Source organism: Panulirus ornatus, chromosome 31, assembly GCF_036320965.1.
Source record: "Panulirus ornatus isolate Po-2019 chromosome 31, ASM3632096v1, whole genome shotgun sequence".
Lineage (NCBI taxonomy): Eukaryota > Metazoa > Arthropoda > Malacostraca > Decapoda > Palinuridae > Panulirus > Panulirus ornatus.
The window spans coordinates 2,547,511-2,574,901 of NC_092254.1; the positions used below are offsets into that span (position 1 = coordinate 2,547,511).

A 27,391-nucleotide genomic window follows, 5' to 3' on the forward strand; every position below is an offset into this window, starting at 1 on the left:
TGGCCGAACAAGAGCAGGAGCAACTATTATCTATAATGAAGGCGAACAAAAAAAAGAGAAATCTGAAAATATACCGATCTTAAGAGAAAATCACAGCAAAAATATTTTCTCCCCAATATTTGGGGGTTCACCATGTGAGGAGCCTGCCCGTACCTAGTGGCAATGGCAGCGAGGGTAAATATGGCTCCAGCCACGATCTTGGGGCCCCCGTCAGAAGGGTAAAGGGGAGACATGACCGCAGTAATGTAGCCCTTAAACACCTAAAGAAAAGGTGTGTCTTGTGTAACCATCTGATATCTAGGTGATTATAGCATCATAGAACGGCATCAATCATCACAACCTTCCCCACCTACGTATAGGGGTCAGAATATTTAGTTGACACTGTGGCAGTCTCTCGTACCTATCGTACCCAAACACCGCGCTCCACCAGGCCCTCGCTACAATGATAAGGCTTGACTTGATCTGTCCCCCTGTGATTACCTAGCTGTTTATCCTCTCTCTCTCTCTCTCTCTCTCTCTCTCTCTCTCTCTCTCTATATATATATATATATATATATATATATATATATATATATATATATGTGTGTGTGTGTGTGTGTGTGTGTGTGTGTGTGTGTGTTTTATACGACTACGTCTGCTCTACAATACATCAAGAGTGTAAAGTTATCAAGTTACTTTTGACTACGCTCTACCACTGGGGGTAGAGTCTCGTCAAAGAACATCTCATTCCAAAGGAGTAGACATTTTCCTGCCCATGGAAGTAGCGCAGCCTCGGGCTACATGAGCCTTGAGAAAGGTCCTGGGTAACACCAGGACTCTCATAGAAATATATACATTAGCTACTCGAACACCGGGACAGACCCCATTCACGGCTCAAAATAGACGTGCATGAGGTGCTAGTCTGACGTCATGTTGTTTGGGTACGAACGAGACGTTACAATGACGGTGACAGGCCTGAAAACGCATCTGATACCCAACTGATAATTCTAGGTCACAAAAAATCAATTATTCAAATTACTGGATACTCGTTTTCACTGTAATTGCTTGCTTATTTCCTAAAAAATGGTTTGTTTATATCAACGTTTAATGTTAGCGCAAACTGCTGTAAGCGAGCACCTCCCATTATCCAGATATACACTTGTGCTTGCCAGTGCAACACTGTCAACTTAGCGCCCCCCCCCCCCAACCCCTCAACCCAAGGCCCCCAACGGACCCGGCAAGCCACATAGTCACAACCTCTCTAAACCCAACCAGCCATGCGCTTCAAGTTCAGCCAGTTTACGGGAAGGTTGAGTGCTCCCACGCCCTTGGAGATTCCTAGCGTATGTACTCAGGTGGAGTGCGTGGTATGGATAGCGATATTAGGTTGGGTTAGGCCCTTGATCATTGGTTATGGTGGAGTACGTGCTGCGTTGAGAAGTTGTCATGTCGGCAGCGGTGTACTGACCCGCTTAAAACGAACTAGTCTGGTTTTTCCGTTTCCGATTTCCTGCTGTGTTTACCCATAATCATTCGTCACTAAACTGTTTATTGGATATCTATTGTTTCTGGATCATGGGTAATGAATTCTGATGTACACCATAAGTAATTCAAGGAAGAGCTGTATCTATCTTAAAGTTCCGGTTATTATATAGTACCTGTGAATTCAACGATACTTGAGTTTCACATAATTGAAATGTTATATCTAATTACCTGTTGACGAAGGATAAGGGAATGCATAACACGTGTTATTTGGGTAATATGATAAAAATATTTCAAGACGCATAGCACTGAGAACTAATTCAAGGATAAAAGTACACACTAATTTTATCATAGTTATTTGGTTATACTCATAAAGCATTTATTTGGTACATGTATCAGTTTTTGGTGAAAATATACTGAATTATTTACTGATCAATTCAACATTTCGTTTAATCACATATTCGCAATATCTATTTTCATTTTGTTCTCATTATCTGTCACTTCATTTACGCATTCTGTATTTTAGCGAGTAAGAATTTGTGTTGTTATCGGGTAAAAGAGAATGTTTAAACGGCAATATTTTACCCCACATCGAGGCCGTTCCAGTAATGAATTGCACGTTATCTTGCATGCCACTATGAGGTTAGGAACTCCAACCTATGCAGTGGACTAGATACTATATAATCAAACAAATATCATAAGCAAAAATTACGTTTCCTTTTTAAGCAGCCTTTAACCGTCCGCGTGAAAAGATGACAAACAAAAATCACAGAACAAGATAACCTTGACCCATTATTAAGATGATTATTGAGTATTAATGAACATAAATTGGAAAAAAAAAACTATCAGGACTAAAATAATGAATCAAGGAAAACTGACAGTTCAACGTAAAATAAAAAAATATAGAAGCATATTTCCTCTTCCTACAATGTAATTTTGAGTTAGCCTAAAAATCTCAGTTTGGGAGACAGGCTGTCATGCTCTTAGAATAATTCAAAAAATATGAGGAGAAATACTTCCCTAGCCAAGGAATACTGGACAAATGAAACATATTCACGAAAGGCAGTGCTGCATCCGTGGAATTATTCCGTAACTTTTTTAATTCAGTCAGTGACACTAACCAATACATCATAAGTACAGTAACAGTAAATGTAAATCAATGTAGTTTTATATATAAACGAATAATTAAACCAGAAATCATGTCATCAACACTAATTAGTTTCAACCAATTAGCCAACCCAGCCATGCCTAGTATAGTACAACCCAGCTATGCCTAGTGTAGTACCCTATCAGACACGATGGCAATATATAGGTTTGTAGGTATTTTTACAAACCCCTTGAGTGCGACGTTACGACCCTTAAGCACGTTGTTACTACCCTAGATCACGACGTTACGACCCTTGATCACGTTGTTACGACCCTAGAACACGATGGTTCTAGTATTTGACCTGACAAAGCTTCAGGTGGAAGGCTATGCCATCGCGCCCGGGCCACGACCGTCGTGATCAAGGAGCTAGCCTTCTACTGGGATGTAATCTAACATAGTCCTTCTTCCCATTGCAGAAATATGGCAAGGCTACGGAAGGACCGACCATCCAGTACATGGAAGGCACTAAGCTAACTGTGCACAACCATCCTGCAGCGAGGGGCAGGTACGCCGCTGTGCCTACAGCTCTCCAGACCAAGATGAGAATATTCCAGGTGGGACAATACTTGTGTGAATTAATCCCCTTGAACTCGATGACATGACCTTTAGGGGTCGAAGTCTACCTTTGACCTGACCCTTCGGTGTCGACAACCAAGCTTGGGTCGCACCATCGTGCTCAAGGGCCTTTATATATATATATATATATATATATATATATATATATATATATATATATATATATAGTATGCTCTTATATATGTTGTAAGTTATCATATATACCCAGTATATGTATGTGTCACTTTAATCCAAGCGACATCCCACCTATTTGTTTAGCTTGATGACGTCACCCACCAAGGGGAGAGAAAGCCAATGAGAATCGAGTATCCATGAGTCCTGCCATAATCTTAAACGTCTCATCGATTTCCCAAACTGTGCCATTATCCACTCTTCACTGATCATACGAGGTCTGTAAATATCGTTTCCAACGTATCAAAGTTTATCACATATAAGCTATAACTGGATTCAAATCACTGCTATCCTGAACAATCCATTCTTCCACCCACTTATTATAGTCTCGAAAACAGTGCCTATACCCACTCGTGTTTATCTGGAAAACTGCAACACATTCTCCATTCTCATCTCCCTCTTACGCTGTGTATCTGCGCTTTGTTGATTTCAAATGATTTTTAAAGATGTTTCAATGGACTGGGGTGTCGTGGTCTCATTATTCTGTAGTGAATAATCTGATAGTTGGAAACGGGTGATTACCTGGAAAATGATAGTCCCGGTTTTCAGCAATTCAAGTTAGTCAACACTATACCATGTACTTTTACGTTCTATTCTCTTTCTATTTTTCAGGTATCCATTCATACAATGTTTGAAATCAATGAAGACTTTTTACGCAGCGAAAATAAGCATTATTTTTCTGCCATTCTCTTATGTAGTTTGAATTTGTGTAACGTTTAAAAATAAGACCATAATTAGATGTTTTACAGTCTTATTGAAACATCATCAGTTTCATTGCTTTATTAACGCCTTCACATTTTGTTGTCAAACATGTAGAATAATTTTCATCCACGAAGGTACGACACCATCGTGAATTGTTTTGCTTCGTTGTCTACAAAGCATTTTGTTTACATGTTTTTCCATTATCACATGATCACCCTGGCGAACGCACGAGTAGGGTGGAGTCCGTTAGCGTATGGATCTTTAAATTCAAGTGTATTTTAAAACCCTGAAATACACATGAAAGATGTACTGGATGTGAAGAGCAACGACGAAACGTTACAGCTCTTAAAACGACAAACGAGTCTCTGACGGCTCTCTGATTGTACAACTAAGGCAGGTTAACGAGCGTCTGTAGACTATAATTGTATAGCTAAAAAGGCAGACTAGAAGTGTCTGCAGGCTCTATAACTGTACAGCTAAGGTAGGTAGCGAGCGCCTGCAGACTAGCTACACACCAGTAATAAAGCAGGCAGGGAGTACCCGCGGGTTCTATAATTGTACAGTAATGAGGGCCCGATGGCTCTGTAATTGTATGTCTAAGAAGACAAGCAACGAGTACCCGCGGACTCTACACCTGCGTCCATTTTCCTTTTTTTTTTCAGTTTCCCAACGATATGCCGGTACACATCAAAGGTGGGCCGACAGACCGGATCCTGTATGTTTTAACTGCTGCCGTCTGTTTTATCGGCCTAGTGGACTGCTTCCGGGTGTATTACCGCCTCTCCTACCCATCCAAGAAGGAATAGATGGCCAGCTACAACCACACGACGGAGATAAGGATTAGATAAGAAGATCGAGAATTTAAACCCTCAAACGCCAGAGACTGTACATATAAAAAATCATTTTTCGATTTTGATCTTTTGCATCTGTAATTGATTCAAGGCAGATGTGACAGACCTCGGCTATTCTAATTTGTAGTTTTCGATGCATTGATGGACATATAATGAGGTTTATGGCTTATGCAATTTCGAATCCAGTAATTGTAGATAGAATTTGTTAATATAAGCACAGACCAATAATTTTGTCGATTTATTTATAGTTATTTACCTCCACTTTAATTTTCAAAATGGCGGCGTTAAGATAGGGAACATTACGAGAAACTCGATTGATGTCCAATGGCGACGAACCAATGACCAAACGGATGTAAACGCATGACACTTTCATCCCAGTGTCAACTAATCACTACTTCTGTATATAATGTAATTCCTGCACCGGGTACGGTATGGTTAATTGGAGATATACGAGTTCCCTTCCCTATACGTCTACAGGGGTACCCCATGATTGTTCTGTGCTCAATACACATGGAATGATTCTAATGAATGTTGATAACAGAACGTTTTTTCTTTACCCTTTTCGGCTCGGCTAGTTTACAGGTCTGAGAATATTGGGAGAAAAATATTCATTACGAACTCACAATATGCCTTACATAACCCATCTAGAAACTTCTTGAAGCGCCAAGCAGAGTAAGACAAACTCGTCTCATTTTCCCGAAATTCATTACACATAAGATTTATAAACAGCCTCCAGACTCACCTTAGAATTGACTTGCCTCCTTTCTCACTCTGTAACCGCTTCTGGCGACTGTGGAGACATCCTGGCCGAGGACAGCGTTGAAAAACATCACCAGAACATCGGTCCGTGATCCATCCTCCAGATCTCGTCTTGGCGCCAGAATCACCACGGTGTATTTTATCTATTTGACAACGAGTTTAGCACCAGCTTCTAGTTCATCCAATAGATCTAAAAATATATATCCATTATATCTGAAAAACGTATGTATAATCATAAATTTAACTTATATGTTTGTAATGCTATTGTAATCTATAACAGGCGTAATTTATTTTAGTTGGCATATGAAATATTTTACGAATATGTGAGAATCAAATCGCACTAGAAGTAAATATTGATATACCTCTACTGAAGTTATTTTAAGAGGTTTAGAAATCAAAATCATAAACAATGTTGAAGAATATGTCGATTAGAAATTGATCGTCCGTAGTACCATCACTACCTTCGGACGTGAGGTAAGTTACTATAAAAAAAACTCCTAATTTGATATGTAGTATACAAGCTAAATAAGACTGAATAGTTTTTACTCTTATTTTTTTCACTCCATTATAAAAAAAAAATCTTTTAGAGGTAAAAGGAGAAAGGTATTAAGAAATGCTTCATCTTTATGTTTACATGAAAACAAATCCACTACAACATTCAAGATAGGTGGAAATTATTTTAAAAACATATCAACTTACGGATCAAAGTGCAAAATTATTGATTTGCATATCAATTAGATTTTTTATGGTATGAAGAAAACTGTCTAACTATTCTAATGAATAAGATGAAAATTTCGCAATAATGACTCATATTTTTCATTTCAGGATGGTCTTTGGGCGAATGTAGAGGATTTTGAGTAGGGTACACCACACATCTCCCTCATAGCTGCCTCATGTCTGCGTTATAACTGCTTCAACCCTGACATAACTGCCTCATATGTTCATTACTGCCTCAGTCATTCGCTTACCTCATTTTCATTTCATAGCTGGCCTGTCTTTACCTTCCCACGGCTCAATTTAACTGCAATCTTGATTTTCACAGCAACATTCTCTCTCATCACCGCATTTCCACTTTATCTTTACTTCATAATGCCTCATATGCCTCTCTCCATTTCATATCTACCTCAAATCAGCCTCATTTCATAATTCATGATTCATGCATATATATGTTCCCCGTACAGCACCCTCCTCCATGTTAAAGTATTATGTCATTGTACCTACAACAACCTCCCTGTAGCCAATGAGAGAGCTGCAATGGCATGACGTCTTTGATCCAGCAGTATCATCTGAGACCAATGAGAGAGCTGGACATGTATGACGTTACCATTATCTGGCCAGTGAGAGATGCAAGAGCGTGACGTCAGTGTAATGGCTACAACGTCTCCAGCCAGTGAGGGAGTTGGAAAAGCCGGATGTCAATGAACTCTTCAGAATCTTGTGTGACAAATAATGGAGATGCAAAAGCATAGGATCAATGACATAACAAGAGAGCATCTAGCCAATGAATGAAGATCAGAGTCGTAATACGCCACTGAACGAAGAACGTATCGTTAACCAATGGTGGACCTGCATAAACATGATGTCAGTAACCCTAAAAGAACGTCTCGGATGGACCCCGTGGCCGTTCTGCTAAGGGGAGTGACACTTGCATTGATCAATACTTCAAATTAAAGGTATGTTAACGAATACTTAATCCTTCATATCAAGAGAAATGATCAATCTAGTGGTACCAAAACAGTTCAAAGTAATCTAAAGAGACTATGAAACTTGTCAATTTTTAATATAGTACAGAAACAGTAACCATAATATAACACTTCTTATATTCATTGACGTGTTCCCCTTAATTGCTATTCTTAAATTTGCATCATATTAGTAAAATCATTGTACACAAGAGCATGATTTACCCCATTCGAAATACAGTACTTCATTACTCATCCCTCGCCAATATCTACAGCTATCCTTTAATTTCTCTTTGTTTATCTCCCTATTTTCCTGACTAGTATGAGGAAGGTTGGGGGAAAATAGGTTGGGTAGGAAGTATATGTGAGGCCAACAAAATAGGTAGGATAGTGGGGTTCAATTGGGTAGGGAGGGTAAATTGAGCAACAACAAAATAGGGAAGATGCGAAAGTTATACTATGGCAAGAAGATAGATTTGGTATGGAAGGTAAAGTGTGGCAACAAAATATGTTAAGTAAGAAGGTAAATTGGGGAAATAAGGTAGAATTGCAGAGTGCAAAGATGCGTTATGTATGTGTATTGTTGTATGTGAAATGGTGGTAGAATGTATATATTTCTGGAAGTTTGATTTATATGCCAGTGTGTGTGTGTGTGTGTGTGTGTGTGTGTGTGTGTGTGTGTGTGTGTGTGTGCATGTGTGTGTGTGTGTGTGTGTGTGTGTTTTGTCCATTGCCATACGTCTTACGCCATTCATCCACTTCCCAGACGCCGTAGAATAAACCTTTATATCTTCTCTAACAACTTTATGGTTTACTTTCTTGGCATATTCTCTGGTTGTTCTGTATTTACATCTCTCGAGGAACTGTCTGTTTTCGACATCAACAACATGGTCTACAACCTTGCAGGTTGTTATCAAGTCACCCCTTACTTTTCTCTCTTCTAGTCACTATATCTTAGTTGTAATAATTCTGGCATCATCTCTGTTGCCCTCCTCTGGACCTTCTCTGTCCATTCTTTGTGCTTATTGAAGACTAAATGTGAGACTTATATCCCAATTTTGGCTGAAATGATGGGAAGAGATTGTCCAACATTTGATTCTCTGAGTTAGCGAATGCAATTCTGACATCTATCTGCGCACAGTTTGTCGTGAGTGCAATTCTGACATCTATCTGCACACAGTTTGTCGTGAATGCAGTTCTGACATCTTTCTGCACACAGTTTGTGTCTACTGTTTCCCAGAAGTGGCGCCCCAGCCACTGGTTAGGTACTATAATGTCGACTCACACGCCCCTCTCACACACACGTCTCTGCAGTGTATATCTCCTGCTACATGACTCACACGTCCCTCTCACACACACACGTCTCTGCAGTGTATATCTCCTGCTACATGATATTCGTATCCTTTCATTGTGATCCATCCTTCTTATTTTCGTCGAGTTGAACTTCATCGACCATGCACCCAACCAACTGTGGAGTTAGGTCTAGGTCCTCTCGTAAGATGATACAGTCCTCGACCTTCTCTACATCCCTTATGACCCCCAGCAGCACCCGTACCCATGGCCAGTCATGAGTTTCACCCCTGGCTGGTGGGTGACACACAGCACTGGTGCCAGAACCAGGCCCAGCGGCACACCTCCCCCCTGGTGGCCACACTGGGCACCACCACCCGCCCCTGCTGCTGTCTGACGACGCGTCATGTGTGTGTGTGTGTGTGTGTGTGTGTGTGTGTGTTGTGCCTCCCCTGGTGTTGTTGTCTCTCGGTCTACTGTGTTTGTCCCCCTCTCTCCCTTCTCCGGCTTTCTTTGTCCCTCCCCCGGCTTTGTCTCCCTCCCCCGGCTTTCTTTGTCTCTCCCCCCGGCTTTCTTTGTCTCTCCCTTGGCGTTCTTTGTCTCTATCCCCTCAGCTTTCTTTGTTTCTCTCCCCTCGGCTTTCTTTGTCTCCCCCACCGGCTTTTTTTTGTCTCCCTCCCCTACTGTATTTGTCTATCTCCCCTCCCCTCCCCTCCGTTTTTGTCTCCCTTACTGCTCCTACTGTATTTGTCTTCCTCCCCTACTGTCTTTGTCTCCCTCTCCCCTTCTCCCCTGCTGTCTTTGTCTCTCTCTCCCTCTCTCCCTCTCTCTCTCCCCGCCTCCCCTACTGTCTTTGTCTCTCTCTCTCTCTCTCTCTCCCCTCCTCCCCTACTTCCCGTCTTTGTCTCTCATCCTCTGGCCGGCCCCCTTGAGGCCATCCCTTACCTCCCCTCTTCTCGTACCTCCTGACTGGGGAGGGGAAAGTAATCGTTGCTTTCTCGGTCCCCTTTCCCCTTCCCTGTGCATCTTTATTGTTCATATAATGTCCGTCCTCTATTTTCTCACCTCTCTCTCTCTCTCTCTCTCTCTCTCTCTCTCTCTCTCTCTCTCTCTCTCTCTCTCTCTCTCTCTCTCTCTCTCTTCTTTGCTCATAATTTTCTTTTTGCACCTGGAAATAAATACGCCCCGAACAGCACATCTACGGGAGTCATTCTCATTTTCTATGTGGCGGAGGGTTGGAGGGGAGGCTTAGAGAGAAAACACAGCGTCTGCGTTGGCAAAGATGGCGGGAACGCCGCCACCAACATTTCGCCAGCCAGTTCAACGACTCAAGGTGACCGTGGCATTCTGGACTTCCCCTCTTCCCCAATTCACTTTCCTCTTCCCTCACCCTCTCCCCTTCTTCGCCGACCCTCTCCCTCTCCCCTTTTTTGTCTCCCCTCAGCCCATATTCCCCTTTTTCTCTCCTGTGATGGAACAGAGCGATGAATGTCAGAGGTAAAGCTTGATACCACTTTTGTCTACGTAGATAAATATATATCTAAGGTTCCTTTGCCACGCTGAGATAATAATAATAATAGTAATTATGATAATTACAATAATAATGATAATATGATAATAGTATCTTACTGATTAACTTTATGGCCGGTTGCTATGATCGTAGTTTTATGAAACTAATTATTATTACGATTATGACTATCGTCGTTTCATTTTATTGCATTTACTTTTTTATCGTAACTTGTGTTCCCACTGCCACTCCACTGAACAATATCATCAGCTGCAGAAACGCAACTGGAAGGTGGACAGCTGATTTAGTGTGTGCCGAGCGGGTGTCAGGAGAGAGAGAGAGAGAGAGAGAGAGAGAGAGAGAGAGAGAGAGAGAGAGAGAGAGAGAGAGAGAGAGAGAGATTTTATTGTCGGCCACCTTAGCATTATCACCTCAAGGACGCCATCTCTCATTGGCCTAGATTGTCGTTCCGGGTGTGAAAGTATCTCACGCAGCGGATTTATCGTACTTCTTTTGTAGTTTCTATGGCTAAAGCGTCGTCGTCAATAAAAAAAAAAAAGTTATTGTACTTAATCTAAATCTTCAATAATGTCATTATTGTACTTTCATCACTTTATTCATCTGCTGATTAACCAGTCATGTTTTTTTATTACTATCTTTAATATTCAAGGTTTTAGAAATCATCTCGCAGGACTATTTTCGTACATTATGAAAGGTTATCATAAACATGTATTTAAGGTGTCAGCCTTATACTGAATTTGGAGTTATCACAATTCACTTTAAACACTTATACTCAAGTGCTTTAAATATTTCGCTGACATTTCGCTGTCATCTTCCCTCATCTACCTCTTCCTTCCTAAGCCTAGCATCTATTTCCATAGGAATACAATCACATTCTAATCCTGGAGTGACCCTATTTTTTTCTCCCGAATGACTGTATATACGTCTGTTGTTATCATAAGCCAGGTAAAGCTACGTAAGTTGCAACTTCATATTTGCTTAGGAAAGTAGTATATTAGCTACAGTAGAACGAGTTATGCACATTACGAGTGCTTTGAACCCTGACACATGACTAAAATTGTTGTGGGTTAAAACGAATAGGAATATATCGTTCATTTTCTCAACAGAATCATATATAGTCTGACAGTCTTTTCTTCTTTAAGTGGCCATGACAGGTTTTAATATAATAAACGGAGAGAGGGGGAAGATAAAGATGAAAGGGAGAGAGAGAGAGAGAGAGAGAGGGTGGGCGAGAGGCCCAGGGAAAAGGAGAAACTGGAGGCATTGAGGGTATAATACCCACATGCCCAGATCATATGCATTCTTTATCCCTTGTGTTAGATATGTACGTCTACAATACCTTGTGTGAAATATGTACGCCTACAATACCTTGTGTGAGATATGTACGACTACAATACCTTGTGTGAGATATGTACGCCCACAATACCTTGTGTGATAGGTACGCTTACAATATCTTATGTGAGACGTACGTCTATAATGCCTTGTATGACATATGTACACCTACAATACCTTATGTGAGGTATATGCTCGTACAATACTTTATGTGATGTTATGTGAGACTATAGTACCTTGTGTGATGTATGTGGGACTACAGTACCTTGTGTGATGTATGTGCGACTACAATACTCTGAAAGATGTTTATATCTGGTCGACTGAAGTATGTATCGCTGCTGAAATGGTATGGTACTATATGAGCGAAAGATCCACTGTTGTGTGTGTGAGAGAGAGAGAGAGAGAGAGAGAGAGAGAGAGAGAGAGAGAGAGAGAGAGAGAGAGAGAGAGATGTGCATATTTCTGCTTTTGAAATAGGTTGTTGCCCCATTGATGTGAAATATTCACCGTATTTTGCAGCTTCCTCACACTTTGTTAATAAATTTCAAGACTGAGCATATGTACATTGCACACTTAATGCACAAATACAGAACGAGATTACATGAAATATGCATGTATGTAAGTAACAATATTCAATTGATTTTAACTATATGAATTTAAGTAGTTTATTCCTCATAGTTTACACGAATATAACACTTCAATAACTCCCAAGGTAGTATATCATCTTTTGAGAGTATTGTTACTTTGATAAACTTACGCATAAAATAAGAAGGTAAATATGTGGTATCTTATTCTAAGACAATTTTATTATGTTCTAGAATAGATACGAAAAAGAACCATTCAAATCTTGGCCCAGCTGACGTACCATAACAACACCGGACACTGGAGACGGGAGAAGGAAAGAGAGAAAGGATAAGGAGACATAGCAGTCATGTTCTATCAGAGGGATTCTGTTTCCGGCCGCATCACGTCTTCGCCACAACTTAAGACGCCGTCTGTGAGTTCTTGGATTATAATAAAAATGTTTAGATGTTGAATATTGTTGGTTGCATGAATCAATCAATATCATAAGACTTTCATCGCTATTCTATTTTTGTGGTAATGCCTACTGTATGTTTAAAGAAGTTCAAATGCAAACTCTTAAATTCACCCATGTATCATTAACCTATGAGCAAGATTTTTATGTGAATGAAAGTTTATAATTCTGTCCCAAAAGCTAAACATCTTGTCTTTCCTTTTTGGAAAGGGGCGGTTGGGAATGGGGGTAGGTGTGTGGACAGTTTCAAGGCCTTGCAAATTATCATGACCTTAAATGATATAAAGGCAGTTAGATCTTCTCATTTTCAGCACCCTTCCCCAAGTTATCAGATCCAGGAATATATTAAGAATAATCAGACCCTTTTTATTTCAGGAGGGGAACCCCCATCCCCACCCACCAGGCTATCAAGACTTAGTAATGTTGGAAGAATGTCAGATTTTCTGTTTAAGGGCCGCCAAACCAGTAGACCCTTTGACTTGGTTTTCCCCTTAATATGTCACTGATGCAGTGCTTTAGTTAGGATTAGAATGATAGTAGCATCATATTGATATAAGGGAAAAGAAATATGAATTTTGGCAATCTTGAAAAGCTAAAGTTTAGGGGCATCACAGAAGTGATGTCCTGATTTGGAAGAAATGTTTATAGATAAATTTATACTTTGGAGAAATGATTTAGAATGGTGGAATGTGTTTTGGACCGTTACATTTTATTGAATAGTAATAGATGATGGTGATGGGAAAGGTAATAATGATCTGTGAAAATGTTGGGGTAAATTTACGGGGAAACACCTCCTGAAATAAACCAAACCTATGAAAACTGTACCTAATTTCCCCAAGTAAGCTGGATTTACTATATTTTTTATTTGATACAAGAAAGTGAATGTTATGATGTTTCCATTTTGTTGTTAGGAAGTTTCTGTGTTGAATAAGTTTCTTTCCTTCCACTGCATGCAACTTGTTTGGTAAGAGGAAGAGGACAACAATGTCTTTGGTATATTTTGACTACATACTAAATAATAGGGTAAATCTCTGCCCCTAAGTGAAGTTAGTGAGGTTTTCATCGGGTTTATTGATTCATGTTTCACTGGCTTTTACCTGACACTTGGATTTAAACATTGTATCCCCTTTTTCACTTTTAATAAAGAAACATGGTTCTGGATCTAGATCACTCATATTGTATAAGAAGTCCACTGATATATGTTTCATTCAAATATACAAATTATTTCAGTTGTGCCTCTAACTTGAAACTTTACCGGGAGTTTATCAGGTCACCTTTGCATTGTTATCAGCATTGGACATTCAGTGATTTTGTTCTGCAGTGCTATAGCTGTGTTAAGAGAATACAGTGGTAATTCCTGATTGTGATTCGAAAATTATGTAGGTGGTAGTAGTAAGGATTACATGTATGGGAAAATGTGGAGTTCTTTAATATAAAAGTTGGTAAAACATTTTGATGTATCAGCAGAACCTATAAGACTTCACATGGTAGCCAGAGAGATGGTAAAAGTTTAGTTTAGCTACTCATCATTATTAGATTTGGTCATTTAATGGTTTTGTTTTGTAATACTGCACTAGTGTATGGTAGTGTTTTGAGTATATGATAACAGTTGTGGAGCAAGAATTGGAGCATTACTTTTTGTTTTCTAATGAAATGAATAAGGCAATAGTGTAGTAGGGAAAGTACGGGTTAATAAAAAGTAGGTAAAGTAACACAGTTTTAACCCTTCAGTGACCCACTAAGTTATACTTCCGACCATCAAAATTCAGGTTTTCCAGGTTATTTAAGATATATATTTACCTTGCAATTTCAAAGAAATTCACATATTGAAAAGTACTCACTCTAGAATTATTTTTCTTGCACTACTTTCTGTGTGGTAATGTGAAGTTTGTAAGTGCAAAAATATGGTTTGGGTGTTGAGTGAGTTGCCACTGTGCATGTTTATTCCTTTGACTTACCAGCGCTGAAGTATTGATTACTGATTTTAGCATGTTTTACCATATATGATAAAACTTTCCTCATTATAATCAGCTCCATTCATTGATAATTTTTCCCTAACTGTAAAACTATAAAAGTCTGTAGAATTACCAGTTGCACCAGTGAGATGCAACGGTGTGAAGGTCAGATGGGCACTGGCAACACTGCCTCCACTATTGCTAGAAAAGCTTTTTCTGCTTCATTTTGGTCACCTTATGATGCTGAAAGTATCCATGTCCATAAAATAATTTCCACATGATCTGCTTGGTCCTTTAAATCAAGCTAAAAGCTGTTCACTTTGCTTTCTAGAAAACTCGTCCAAATGTGCTGTCATTAGCATGGATGAATATTTAACATGAATATTTGGCATGGATGGAAGATGAATTACTGTTAGGAGAAATTATGTACTGCCACCTCAGCCACCACCCAGGCTCAGTGCATGGCCTTCAAACTTCTCTTCTGAACAGTTGCTCCGTTTATACAAGGAATTGATTCATCCCTCTATGGAGTACTGCTCTCACATCTGGGATGGTTCTAGCTTTCCTTATTTGACAGAGTTGAGTCAAATGTGGTCCGACTTATAAACTGTCCCAGGCTAACTTTCAAACTTGACCCCTTTTTACTCTCGAGAGCTGGCTGCTTGTGTGCTCGTACCACTGGCTAGACCACACAATACTTGGCAAACTGCTGTGTCACAAGATTATTGTGTGGCCATCGGCAACTCGAGTGGATTGTTTTGATAACTGCTTCTTTCCGTATGCGTTAAAGCTTTGGAACTCTCAACCTTCTCATGTCTTCCCAATGATTTTGACCTGGCACATTTCAAAAGACAGGTTTTTCTTTTCCTCCAAAATTCGTAAATACTTTCCCTGTTTTTGCTTTCTCTGTTTCATAATTCTCTCTATATTTCAATTAAGGCCTGGCCTTGATGTGAACTTTTGTTCATGACTGGAGCCTCCAACCTAAAAAAACTCAGGGTGTAAATATCCATCTAGAGACATCACCTGGCTTGTAGAAATATCCTTTTCGACGCTGAAAAGGGTTACAAATTTACCAAACCGTATGAAATCCTCATTTAAACATCCTTGTTGTTGAGATTAATCTCGATGTTCAATACTGTATTTTTTACACTTGTTGAAGCATATTAGTCACACCCATGATTGAGCACCTGGCAAATTGCCTGGTGTGAATAAAAAGATGACACAGCAAGTGACCATGTGATCCCAGCGTCTGATGAATTAATTGTTTGTATATCTTTATTAGCATATGATCTACTAGATTAGGTTGTATTTTTATTTTATACAAGTGTATTACTTTTTTTTACAGTTACTAACTTTACATTTCCCTTCATTTGTGGAACCCTCATTGCTATTGCATTATTCAATACTGTTCAGTAAGATTTTTTTTTTTCTTTTTTCTTTTTTCTTATACTTTGTCGCTGTCTCCCGCGTTTGCGAGGTAGCGCAAGGAAACAGACGAAAGAAATGGCCCAACCCCCCCCATACACATGTATATACATACGTCCACTCACGCAAATATACATACCTACACAGCTTTCCATGGTTTACCCCAGACGCTTCACATGCCTTGATTCAATCCACTGACAGCACGTCAACCCCGGTATACCACATCGCTCCAATTCACTCTATTCCTTGCCCTCCTTTCACCCTCCTGCATGTTCAGGCCCCGATCACACAAAATCTTTTTCACTCCATCTTTCCACCTCCAATTTGGTCTCCCTCTTCTCCTTGCTCCCTCCACCTCCGACACATATATCCTCTTGGTCAATCTTTCCTCACTCATCCTCTCCATGTGCCCAAACCACTTCAAAACACCCTCTTCTGCTCTCTCAACCACGCTCTTTTTATTTCCACACATCTCTCTTACCCTTACGTTACTCACTCGATCAAACCACCTCACACCACACATTGTCCTCAAACATCTCATTTCCAGCACATCCATCCTCCTGCGCACAACTCTATCCATAGCCCACGCCTCGCAACCATACAACATTGTTGGAACCACTATTCCTTCAAACATACCCATTTTTGCTTTCCGAGATAATGTTCTCGACTTCCACACATTCTTCAAGGCCCCCAGAATTTTCGCCCCCTCCCCCACCCTATGATCCACTTCCGCTTCCATGGTTCCATCCGCTGCCAGATCCACTCCCAGATATCTAAAACACTTCACTTCCTCCAGTTTTTCTCCATTCAAACTCACCTCCCAATTGACTTGACCCTCAACCCTACTGCACCTAATAACCTTGCTCTTATTCACATTTACTCTTAACTTTCTTCTTCCACACACTTTACCAAACTCAGTCACCAGCTTCTGCAGTTTCTCACATGAATCAGCCACCAGCGCTGTATCATCAGCGAACAACAACTGACTCACTTCCCAAGCTCTCTCATCCCCAACAGACTTCATACTTGCCCCTCTTTCCAAAACTCTTGCATTTACCTCCCTAACAACCCCATCCATAAACAAATTAAACAACCATGGAGACATCACACACCCCTGCCGCAAACCTACATTCACTGAGAACCAATCACTTTCCTCTCTTCCTACACGTACACATGCCTTACATCCTCGATAAAAACTTTTCACTGCTTCTAACAACTTGCCTCCCACACCATATATTCTTAATACCTTCCACAGAGCATCTCTATCAACTCTATCATATGCCTTCTCCAGATCCATAAATGCTACATACAAATCCATTTGCTTTTCTAAGTATTTCTCACATACATTCTTCAAAGCAAACACCTGATCCACACATCCTCTACCACTTCTGAAACCACACTGCTCTTCCCCAATCTGATGCTCTGTACATGCCTTCACCCTCTCAATCAATACCCTCCCATATAATTTACCAGGAATACTCAACAAACTTATACCTCTGTAATTTGAGCACTCACTCTTATCCCCTTTGCCTTTGTACAATGGCACTATGCACGCATTCCGCCAATCCTCAGGCACCTCACCATGAGTCATACATACATTGAATAACCTTACCAACCAGTCAACAATACAGTCACCCCCTTTTTTAATAAATTCCACTGCAATACCATCCAAACCTGCTCAGTAAGATATCATACCCAAATTTATGCTCTGAAACTGTTATCCTATTCTCTAAACATTCTATTAAAGATGCAAAACAAATCACACATATCCAATGCTAATACTGTATGCTGCTGTTGGGCTTTCATATGTAGGCCAGGAAGATAAGTGGAACAAAAAATGAAAAGGGTGTCATTCACTGATTCACACTGGATTCATTATCATTATTTTCTCTCTTAGAGAGTTGTTTGTTTTTGATTACTGAAAAGCTTCTTTTACAGGAAAAGCTGGTAAAACCAGTATTGAGTTGGCATGATAGGAATTTTCATCTGCTTTTAAAGTCTTTAAAGTATTTACACTGTCATCATGGTATGAGACAGATGTGTCTCAAGTGATTGAGTTGAGGTACCTTCGATAATTTGTAAAGACTTTGACACTCACAGAACTAAGTTTAGGTCATAAGGAGTGCATGATAAGTTGTAAGTATGAGCTTGTCATGGCAGTGTATGCTGACAGCTTCTGTGGTTTATAATAGATCCATTCAGCAAATTGCTGAGTGGAAATAGGGGACTTTATGAAAACTGAACCAGAATATACACTTAGCAGTGTTCACTTTTTTGAGGAAGACGTTTGAAATCTGTATCCTCCCAAATGAGATGAGGATTTTTTTATTGGCTAAGTTTTATCGTTGTGGATTTTGAATGCTTATTCATTTAACAGATCCTGAAGTAATTTAGATGTTTTAAGGTTTTTATACCACTATTCCACATTCATATTGTGATATTATTATTATATGGAACCTCGGGACCTCTTTTATAGGGCTCTTTTAGCTTTAAGGCTCTTGCTACAATCAAATGCAAGAAAAGGTTGGACCCCTTTAAAGCAAGAAGTTCCTTGATGAGACTGTAATCCTCTTTTTGACTATCATACAGCCTTACTGAAGGTGACTTTCATTTACAGTTTAATCTCTTGCAGACAGAGACCAGTAACATATCCTTCTCCATGAAACCCATTAAACAGTGTTGATGAACCCACTTTCCTATGAGTGCTTGTTCTCATGTTGTAAAAATTTTCATCAGAATTAAGGTCCTGCATACCATATAAAAGAAACTTCCCAGAGCTCTCTTCAGTTAATTTTATCTTTTTCACAATTCAAAATACATTTACCTCACTTATACTACTTAGCTCACTGTAAGTATATCTCTTTATATTGTGTGTAATTATTACTTTTGTATATCTTACACTGGTTCTGAAGGCTGTCCTCTTCTCCAACTGCATGATCTGTGACCAAGCTTCCATTTAAAACCTGATTTTCTAGGCTGTTTGAAGATACATGTCTTCTTTTGTTGTACACCATGCAACTTGTTTGGTCTTGTAATCTATAGATACTTCATACACATATCTCTTTGTGTCTAGAGGTTTCTCCATCACCTAATTCTCTGTGCAATTTGGTCCTCTTACTCTTTACTAAAATCTCTGTTCATCTATAAGAGGTTCCATAATCATATTAGCATGACCCTTACTCCATACTAACTGTTCTAAGGCCATTTACTCTACTATGAAACTTGGTGTTTTCTTTTCTTTTTGAAGTTCAGAAATGAAAATGTACAATTTGAATTTCCCAGGGAATTATTTAGGGACTTGACAAAAATGGGCATGTGAAGAGAGACAGAGGGGGTGGTGGTTGTAGGGTTAGAATTGTGTAGATGAAGTACTTGCATGTATGCCTAAAAAATAACATCACATCTCGGAGTTGGATAAGGTGTCCCTTTTGCTAAAAAATATTTCTTGGTTTGCTTAGGGAAAATTTTCTTCTTAGCAGAACCATAAAAGCTTTTAAGTTAGATGAAGTATGTCTCTATGAAGCTTGTACTTATTAATTATTAACGTTTCGTATGTTATATCAGGCATCTATGATCAACATTATGGAGAAAGATTATCATGACAGTTATATGTAGGTATGGAAGTATGGAGAAAGATTATCATGACAGTTATATGTAGGTATGGAAGTAATCTATGTTTCATATTAAAAGTCAGTATAAATACGTAATAAATGATGAGAATGAGGCAGGTAAGAGAAAGAGTGTGAAGACAGGAAGTGAAAAGGAGGCATATAGGTGTATGGATCATGTAGGGAGAATATAATGTAGCTTAGTTTTAACTGAATAGAAAGTAGGACCAACAATTCTGCCATGGAGGGTGTAAGAGTGTTCTGGGCACCACTTTGATACCCCTGAGTTTAGAGAATAGCACTTCCCTGGGCAATGGCTGTCATCTACCTACCACCTACTGTTGTGGGTAAAATGATGAACATTTTTATGTATGCCATTTTTCAGAATATTTTGGAAGGGCAGCTTCATTAGATCTTGCTTACTGTTAAAACTTTAACTTGTGAGTGATGATGAAATGTAAATCTTAGCAGGAACACATATTTACTTTCTTGGAACTTGCCTAGTAACTTTGAGAATACTCCAGACTGGTGCATTTTTGGTAGTGATTATCGTGGAAAAACTTGCACATTGGTGATATTTTCTTTTATATTTACCTCCAAATCAGCTTTTCATAACTGATTTCATGACCAGCATAGCTCAGCATCCTGTAAATATGTCATCTGGTGATTTGCATCAAAAATACCATATAAGTTAATAAAACTGTCTGCTCATAAAGCTGGTATGTTAATGTTGTAGTCATTCATCAAGAGTACCTTCAAAAAGGAAAAACCATGAATATATAGTTTTATTGTAGTTTCTGAAAGTAAATGTAAGTCGGTAATCATTTAAGAAAGTGAATATTTGCAGATCACATACTTTTTCATGTAAATTGTTTTAATGCAGTGTTCATGATAATGAGCATTTCAGTATGTAGCATATTGACTGCATTTGTTCTTAATCATTATTCTAATGTTCCTTTTTCTGTTTCATTCAGAATTTAGGTTCATTGCCTGAAGACCCAGGAATTGTCTACTCCCCCGGCACTGTCTTTCCAAAGGATAGGCCTGCTCGTAAGGGCATTTATGATGTTGTGCCTAGATTCCTGTTACAGAGGATGGAGCAGTTCCAGGTAGGATGTACAGAAAAATTGAAAACTTTCATAGTGGGTATAGAGTAGCAAGGACTACATTTTTAAGTATGTCATACAGAAGTATGGGGGCAGTAACAGGTGCATTTTAGGGAAAGAATGAAAGGCTCTTCCAGGTGCATTATATGGCTGCATAGAAGTCAGTTCCAGGTGTGTTACAAGGCAGCCTTGATGATGATTTTAATTTTTTTGTTGTGAAGTATGGGAGGTAGTTCCACATGGGTTAAGGTAAACATGAGAGGCAATTTTGGGTGTTATTAGGGAAGGTTATTTGAGATAGGGTTTCATGAGTGGTATAGAAAATCATGGAGGAGAGTTCATGGTTGATTGTAGAAAAGCACACAAGACAGAACTAGGTAGTTCTTTATAGGTTGTAGGGAATCATAAAGGATGTTTCTTGTTAGGTTGAAGGAAATGATGGAAGAAATTTCCATTCAGGTTCAAGGAATCTTGGAGGACAGTTCAAGGTAGGATGCTGGAAATCGTGGAATGTAGATCCCAATAGATTTTAGGGAATATAGACACAATTCTAGCTAGGTAGTAAGGGAATCATGGAAGACAGTACCAGAGAGGTTGTAGGGATTCATGGAAAACACTTCAGAGAGGTTGTAGGAAATCCTGGAAGACAACTTCCAGATAGGCTAAAGGGAATCATGGAAGGCAATTACAGATAGGTTGAAGGGAATCATTGAAGACAGTCCTTGATAGGCGGTAGGGGGTTACAAGCTAGTTCCAGGCAGGTTGTAGGGAATCATGGAAGGTAGCAGGAAAGTATGGGAGGCAGTTTTGGTAATGTTGTAGGGAATCATGGAAGACAGTCATGGGCAGGTTTTAGGAAAGGATAGAATATGTTGTGCTACTGCTGCAGGGTATATCTATAAAGACATGAACAAGAGAAGCAGCACACAGCACTGAGGGAGAGGGGCAGCTGTTGTCAGGGGCCTCTATTCAGGCTGCAATTTCTCATAAATTTGCTTGAGTTATTAGTGAGAATTGGTTCCAGGTAGGCAGTAAGGAAATAGGAATAGTGCTTCCATTCAGTTTGCGTAGAAACATGGCATATGGTTCTCGATAGATTACCGAGAAGTAGGGAAGGTGGTTGCAGGTGGGCTGTAGGGAAGCATAGGATCTGGTTCCAGGTGAATTGTTAGGAAGCATAGCTGCTGGTTCTAAGCATATTGTTGGGAATCATGGGATCTAGTACCAGGTAGGTTGTTAAGAAGCATTTAAGCTGGTTCTAAGGTGGTTGTAGTGAAGTAGAATAGCTGGTTTGAGGTAGGTTGCTAAGAATCATGGGAGCTAGTTCCAGGTATATTGTTAGGAAGCGTGGGAGCTGATTCCAGGTTGGTTGTGAGGAATTATTGGAGCTAATTCAAGTAGGTTGTTAGGAAGCTTGGGAGCTGGTTCCAGTAAGGTTGTTAGAAGGCAATGGAACTTGTTTCAGTAAGATTGTTAGGAGGCAATAGAGTTAGTTCCAGATAATTTGTTTACAAGCATAGGAGCTGGTTCCAGGTAGCTTATCCAGGGAAACATGGAAGGTGGATCCAAGTAGGTTCTTAGGAAACAAGAGAGGTAGATCCAGGTAAGTTGTAGGAAAATATGGGTGATGGTTGCAGCGAGTTGTAGAGAAATATAGGAAATGCACGTATGGGTTATCGGAAAACATGACAAATGGGTCTAAAAAGGTGTTAGTGGACCACCAAAAATTTTTTTCCTTTGAAAGAAATTTTTGTCTTGAAAGTAGTCATCACTTGAAAATATATTTTGTTTTGCAGTAGAATGATCATGGTTGATTGGAAATATTAATCTAAACCTGCATTTAGAAGTAAAGTATTGTAATCCTTTTCATTGTAATTATGAGAGCTTTAAAATGAATTGGGTATTTATTATGACTAAAATAGAATCAGGTGCTGTAGGGTTGTAACCAGAATATGTTGAAAGGATGGATGGAACCCTCTAGTCTTGGCTCATAATTTATGCATCCATCACAAGTGCATACAGTAAACCCCTGCAGTCCATTGTCATAGTTAGTTTCAACTTAGTCCTGGACAATAGAATTGTTTATTTGTTGGACTATCCTGGACAATAGAATTGTTTATTTGTTAAACTGTGATAATTGTTTTTCTCTGTCAGTCCCACTGGGTGTATTGAAGTTTAAATGTTGATATGTGTAGGATATTGATGTTGGGAAATGTGTATTGTGTGTTTCATTGGATCATTTGTGTTGTGGCCTATATGGTCATTTTGAGTGTTGTCTGTAGTTAGTGCAATTATGTGAAATGCTTTTTGTGTGTTGTTGTTCACTTTTAAGACTGATGACTACTGTGTGGAATTCTTTTGTTCTGAGTTCAATTGTACTTGCCTTAAAGTATATATAGTGTATAGTTATGAATCTTGATAGTGTTTTTATACACACAAAGGTCAGACCTGTGAAACTACAAAAGTTTTCTAAACTTGTATTTTTTCTTACATAAGATGACGACATCGAGTAAACTTTTTGTTCTCAGTAGTTGTCATCGTGGCATTGATCACAGTTATTTTTCTGAAAAAAAAATAATCTTTGTTGCATTGGGAGACATAATCGAATGTTTTTAAAGTGAGGTTTACCCATGTGCTTTTCCATAAAGTAGATGAAATTTTTATATCAGAATCTAGGAAAGCAGTTTGTTGCTTTTCCAAATGGTAGTCTCTCTCCTTCAGGTGCTGTCTTCAAAAACTTTCAATTTAACTTGAGCCATCTCTTATATTCTGGCGTATAACAACTGTTGTGTGATGTATAGAACAGGTGTGCAGCTTGTAAAACTTCAGAGTAACTAGTAACTGTTGAATGACTTATACTAGCAGCAGTTTACTTAGCTTGTAGTATATTTAGCTTGCAGATGCTGTTGCATATATTTTTATCACGGATTATGGGACTTCAATCATTTGCTGTAAAACTTGTAACATGTGATTTAAAGTATTAAATTACTCTTGCTTAGATATCTGGTGGTGCATTGGAAAGAGTGGCTTCTGTAAAATAGGTGTTTTTATCAGTTTGCAGAGACCATGAAAGCTGTGAAAAATTTCCTTTGTTAGTTTTTGAATGGCCTTCAAGACAAACAGTTGCAAAATTGAAATGTGAGGTCACTTTTAAGTTGATTGAGTACCATGACCAAAGTGCAATATATAAGGCTTTTGAAAAATGTCCTTTGGTGGCCTTAAGGCCAATGTACAGTAATTTAAAACCTCACACATATTCTTAAGTACCCATATTCAAAATCTGGGGACTCTAGGCGATATAGCTCTGCCATGAAAGAGTAACATACTAATTTGATGATATGAATCAGATGTAGCAACAATTACATCACTTGTAAGATTAAGTTTATGACAAAACATCATGTTTGTAACTTTTACATGATTTACTGTATACTGTATCATTTATTGCTTGATCTTTAGTGTTTTTTTTTTTTATTATTCCTGTTCAGCCATTTGGTCTGTTGTATTATGACTAACAGTACCTGAATTTTAACATGTAGCTTATTGTATTATTTAGGTCTATAGTATGATTTGTATTCTGGCTTGTAATACAGTGTATTTAGCATATTACACATTCTAGCTTTTTACATTTTGCTTTTTTTGAAAGGTCCATACCTCTAGTTAACACATTTCTGTGGCAGAACCAGATTGATGAAAAATAAGAAAGAAAAATATGTTTCTGGAAAAAATACCAACTGATGCTTGAAATTTTTTATCGTAAATGATTTGGAATTTTGATGGTAATGAGCTGTTGATTATGACATGCGGTTGAAATAGAGAGAGAGTCTGTTTAGGGAAGTTGTATGATAGAAAGCTTGATGCTCCCTTCTGTAAATAATGTCTAGAAGTGGTGCAGGAGTGTGAAATTCGAGAATAGAAAGTGTAAGCTGTAGAAATGAACTTTGATTGAAGGGCAGAGGACAGGTGGAGTGAGGGATGAGGAGATTAGGTGTGGGGTTGAAAGGGGCGAGGTTGATAGGTGACGGAGGGGATACTCCAATGGTTTGTTCACGTTTGGAGAATGGATGGAAGGAGATTAAGCTAGATAATACATAATAACAAGATGTAGGGAGGACGAAGTAGGGGAGACCAAATGTTAGTAGGTAGGATTGTTTTGGTTAAGACAGAAGTTGCCTAAATGCCTGTTCAGTGTCGTATATGTGACATGGAAATGTCATTAAGTGAATTATGCTTTGGAGTTTTATAAGCATTAACCCTGCTTCTGTGTTATTTTGAATTATTTGTGCTGAGCAATGCTGCTATTTGTAGATTTCTTAGGATGTTATGTAAGATATTTATTAACTTCTTCACAATTATTTTCTTAAGATTCTTGTGCTATTCTCTTTTGGCAGAAACATGACAACATCCCCATCCACCTGAAAGGTGGACCAATAGACAAAGTTCTTTTTGGGACATCCCTTATAATGTGTGCCGCTGGTCTTGCTGGGTGCTTCCAATTCTTCTATAAAATGTCCTTCCCAAAGAAAGCTCAAGATTAAAGACATCTGTAACAATTTTGTAAGCTTAAGAAGCAATGGAAGTTATTTTCTTATGGTTATTGAAGGTACTGAAGTATCATGGGAGATATAAGCCTTTTGAATTAATTCATTGTCATATATAAAGTTCTTTAAAAAAAAACTTACTGTAAACTGGGAGAGCTGCTGTCTATAAAGTGAAATATTTATGTTTCATCTCATTATTATTGTTCATGATTAGACCAGACACAGGAGATTTAGCCCAAGCCTTGTAACTGAATCTTTGTAGCATTATGCATTTCTTTGGAGCTAATGCATAAGTATTCATCAGCAAAAATGGAAGAAATGAATTTGTATATATGTAATGCCTATCTGTGATGTTTAGAAATAAAATTCATTTGATTGTAGAATTTTTCTCTTAAGCTACATGAAAATTTCTATGTAAGCATACCTCATCATTATCACCATGTGTAATGTTAAAGGTGAAAATTGTATTATGTTGAAAAGGTTTCAAAGAAAATTCTTTCTACTGAAGTATGGTTTCTGTAATGTTTTCCGTTTACCAGCTTGCACTTTTTTATATCAAGGTCCAATATGGTATATAGAATCATCCTCACATTGTTAGCTTGTCTCCACACCAATATGAAGACCTATAGGTGTATTCAGAATATTTGTTGTTTTCATAAAGGTTATTCTTTGCTAAAACTCTTTATCAGTAGTAAGTTTATTTCTTAGAAATTCATTAGTGATGAGTACTTCATTGTTGCTAGTATAACATGGTGTATTGTATAATGATTTAGTTCGTTATGCAAGTGCAGTTAGTAATGCAACTGTAGGACCCCTTTTATAGGACTACATTAGCTTCATGCTGTGCTTTGTGCAAGAACCAGGTAAGATTATTCTCCTGAGGCAGGAAGTTCCTTGATGATGCTGTATTCCTTTCCATCTAGTGACAGTAATACGGCCTTGTCAGAGGTGACTTATGGCTTGCTGTGTTACAAAATTGCAGGAGGACTCTTTGAACTCTTGCTCTGTAATGTAATGCATGGTTCTTTTGATAAATAAATGGTGAGTCCTTCATTGTAAGACATATTTAGGTAATTTGTGCTCCTGCAGGGATGCAATTTATCACATCACCTATAATTTTACCATCTCCATACCATGAGGATAGTACCCCACACTGACATGAGTAGTGATATTAAAGGAAAAGTAATTTTTTCCCATTTTGCTACATAAAAATTTTCATCACATTACACAACAACAGTTCTTCCCATCCTCATGAACCCTAACTCTTTCCCTCATCATTAACCCCCAACTCTTCCCATCATCAGCAACCTGAACTTATCTCATCACTAGCAACCCTAACCCTTTCCCTCACCAGCAGCCCCAACTCTTCCCATAACCAGCACCCTTAAGTTACTCCTCCCTTCACCAACACCCTTAATTTCTCCCTTCACCGGCACCCTTAACTCCTCCCTTCACTAGCACTCCAACTCTTCCCTTCTAGCACTCCAACTCTTCCTTACGCCAGCACCCCACCTTTTCGTCTCATCAGCACCTCATTTATTCCCTCTACCAGTCTCCCCAACTTGTCCCCCTATCAGTAGCTCCACCTTTCCCCTTCACCAGCAACCCCAACTCTTCCTTTGATCAGTACCTCAACTCCTCTCTTCACCACCTTTTCCCTTCAGTATCCCCCTCTTATCCCTTCACTAGCAACCCCATTTCTCCCCTTCACCACCACCTCAGGGCCTCCCTTCATTAGCAACCTCATCTCTTCCCCACACCAGCTCTCCCACCTTCTCATCTCAACAGAAAGCAACTCCAACTCTTCTCACCAGCAGCCCATATTTCTCTGCTCAGCATCAGCCTTCATTGTTCCCCTCACCATGAACCCACACTGTTCCCCTCACCACCCACCCACATTGCTCCCCTCACCACCCACCCACATTACTCCCCTCACCACCAGTCGACATTGTACCCCTCACCACCAGCCCACATTGTTCCCCTCAACACCAGTCATCATTGCTCCCCTTAGCATCAGCCCTCATTGTTCCCCTCACCAGCAGCCCTCACCCTTCCCCTCTCCCTTTCTGGGTCTCTTCCTTCACTCTAATACCCCTCTGCTCTTGCCTACCCTTGGCAACCCTCTCATCTTTACATCCCCTCCCCTTCCTCCTCACAAACTTATCTCTCTCCCCTCTCCTAACCCTCTGTCTTCCCTCTCCCTTGCCTTGCTCTCCCTCCTTCC

General features: G+C 39.2%; 1 protein-coding gene across 2 annotated transcripts; it reads left to right on the top strand.

The window, feature by feature from the left end:
- The first annotated feature begins 1,181 nt into the window (after window positions 1–1,181).
- Window positions 1,182–25,550, top strand: LOC139758684 (cytochrome c oxidase subunit 7A, mitochondrial-like). Of its 2 annotated transcripts, XM_071680302.1 has the most exons (6): window positions 1,182–1,322; window positions 3,025–3,162; window positions 4,720–7,340; window positions 12,315–12,493; window positions 20,498–20,632; window positions 25,018–25,550. In XM_071680302.1, the coding sequence occupies exons 1-3, from the start codon at window positions 1,257–1,259 to the stop codon at window positions 4,861–4,863; spliced, it is 348 nt and encodes a 115-aa protein (XP_071536403.1). In that variant the 5' UTR covers window positions 1,182–1,256; the 3' UTR covers window positions 4,864–7,340; window positions 12,315–12,493; window positions 20,498–20,632; window positions 25,018–25,550. The 2 variants fall into 2 exon arrangements, with proteins under 2 accessions (XP_071536403.1, XP_071536404.1); XM_071680303.1 differs by lacking the exons at window positions 1,182–1,322; window positions 3,025–3,162 and having other exon boundaries at window positions 4,865–7,340; window positions 12,320–12,493.
- Window positions 25,551–27,391: the final 1,841 nt, after the last annotated feature.

Bases quoted from the DNA above. Each gene is read 5' to 3' on its own strand.
- LOC139758684 (XM_071680302.1), top strand. From the start codon at position 1,257: ATGCGCTTCAAGTTCAGCCAGTTTACGGGAAGGTTGAGTGCTCCCACG. The intron at 1,323-3,024 runs GTATGTACTCAG...TTCCCATTGCAG, and splicing joins CGCCCTTGGAGATTCCTAGC to AAATATGGCAAGGCTACGGA. The intron at 3,163-4,719 runs GTGGGACAATAC...TTTTTTTTTCAG, and splicing joins CCAAGATGAGAATATTCCAG to TTTCCCAACGATATGCCGGT.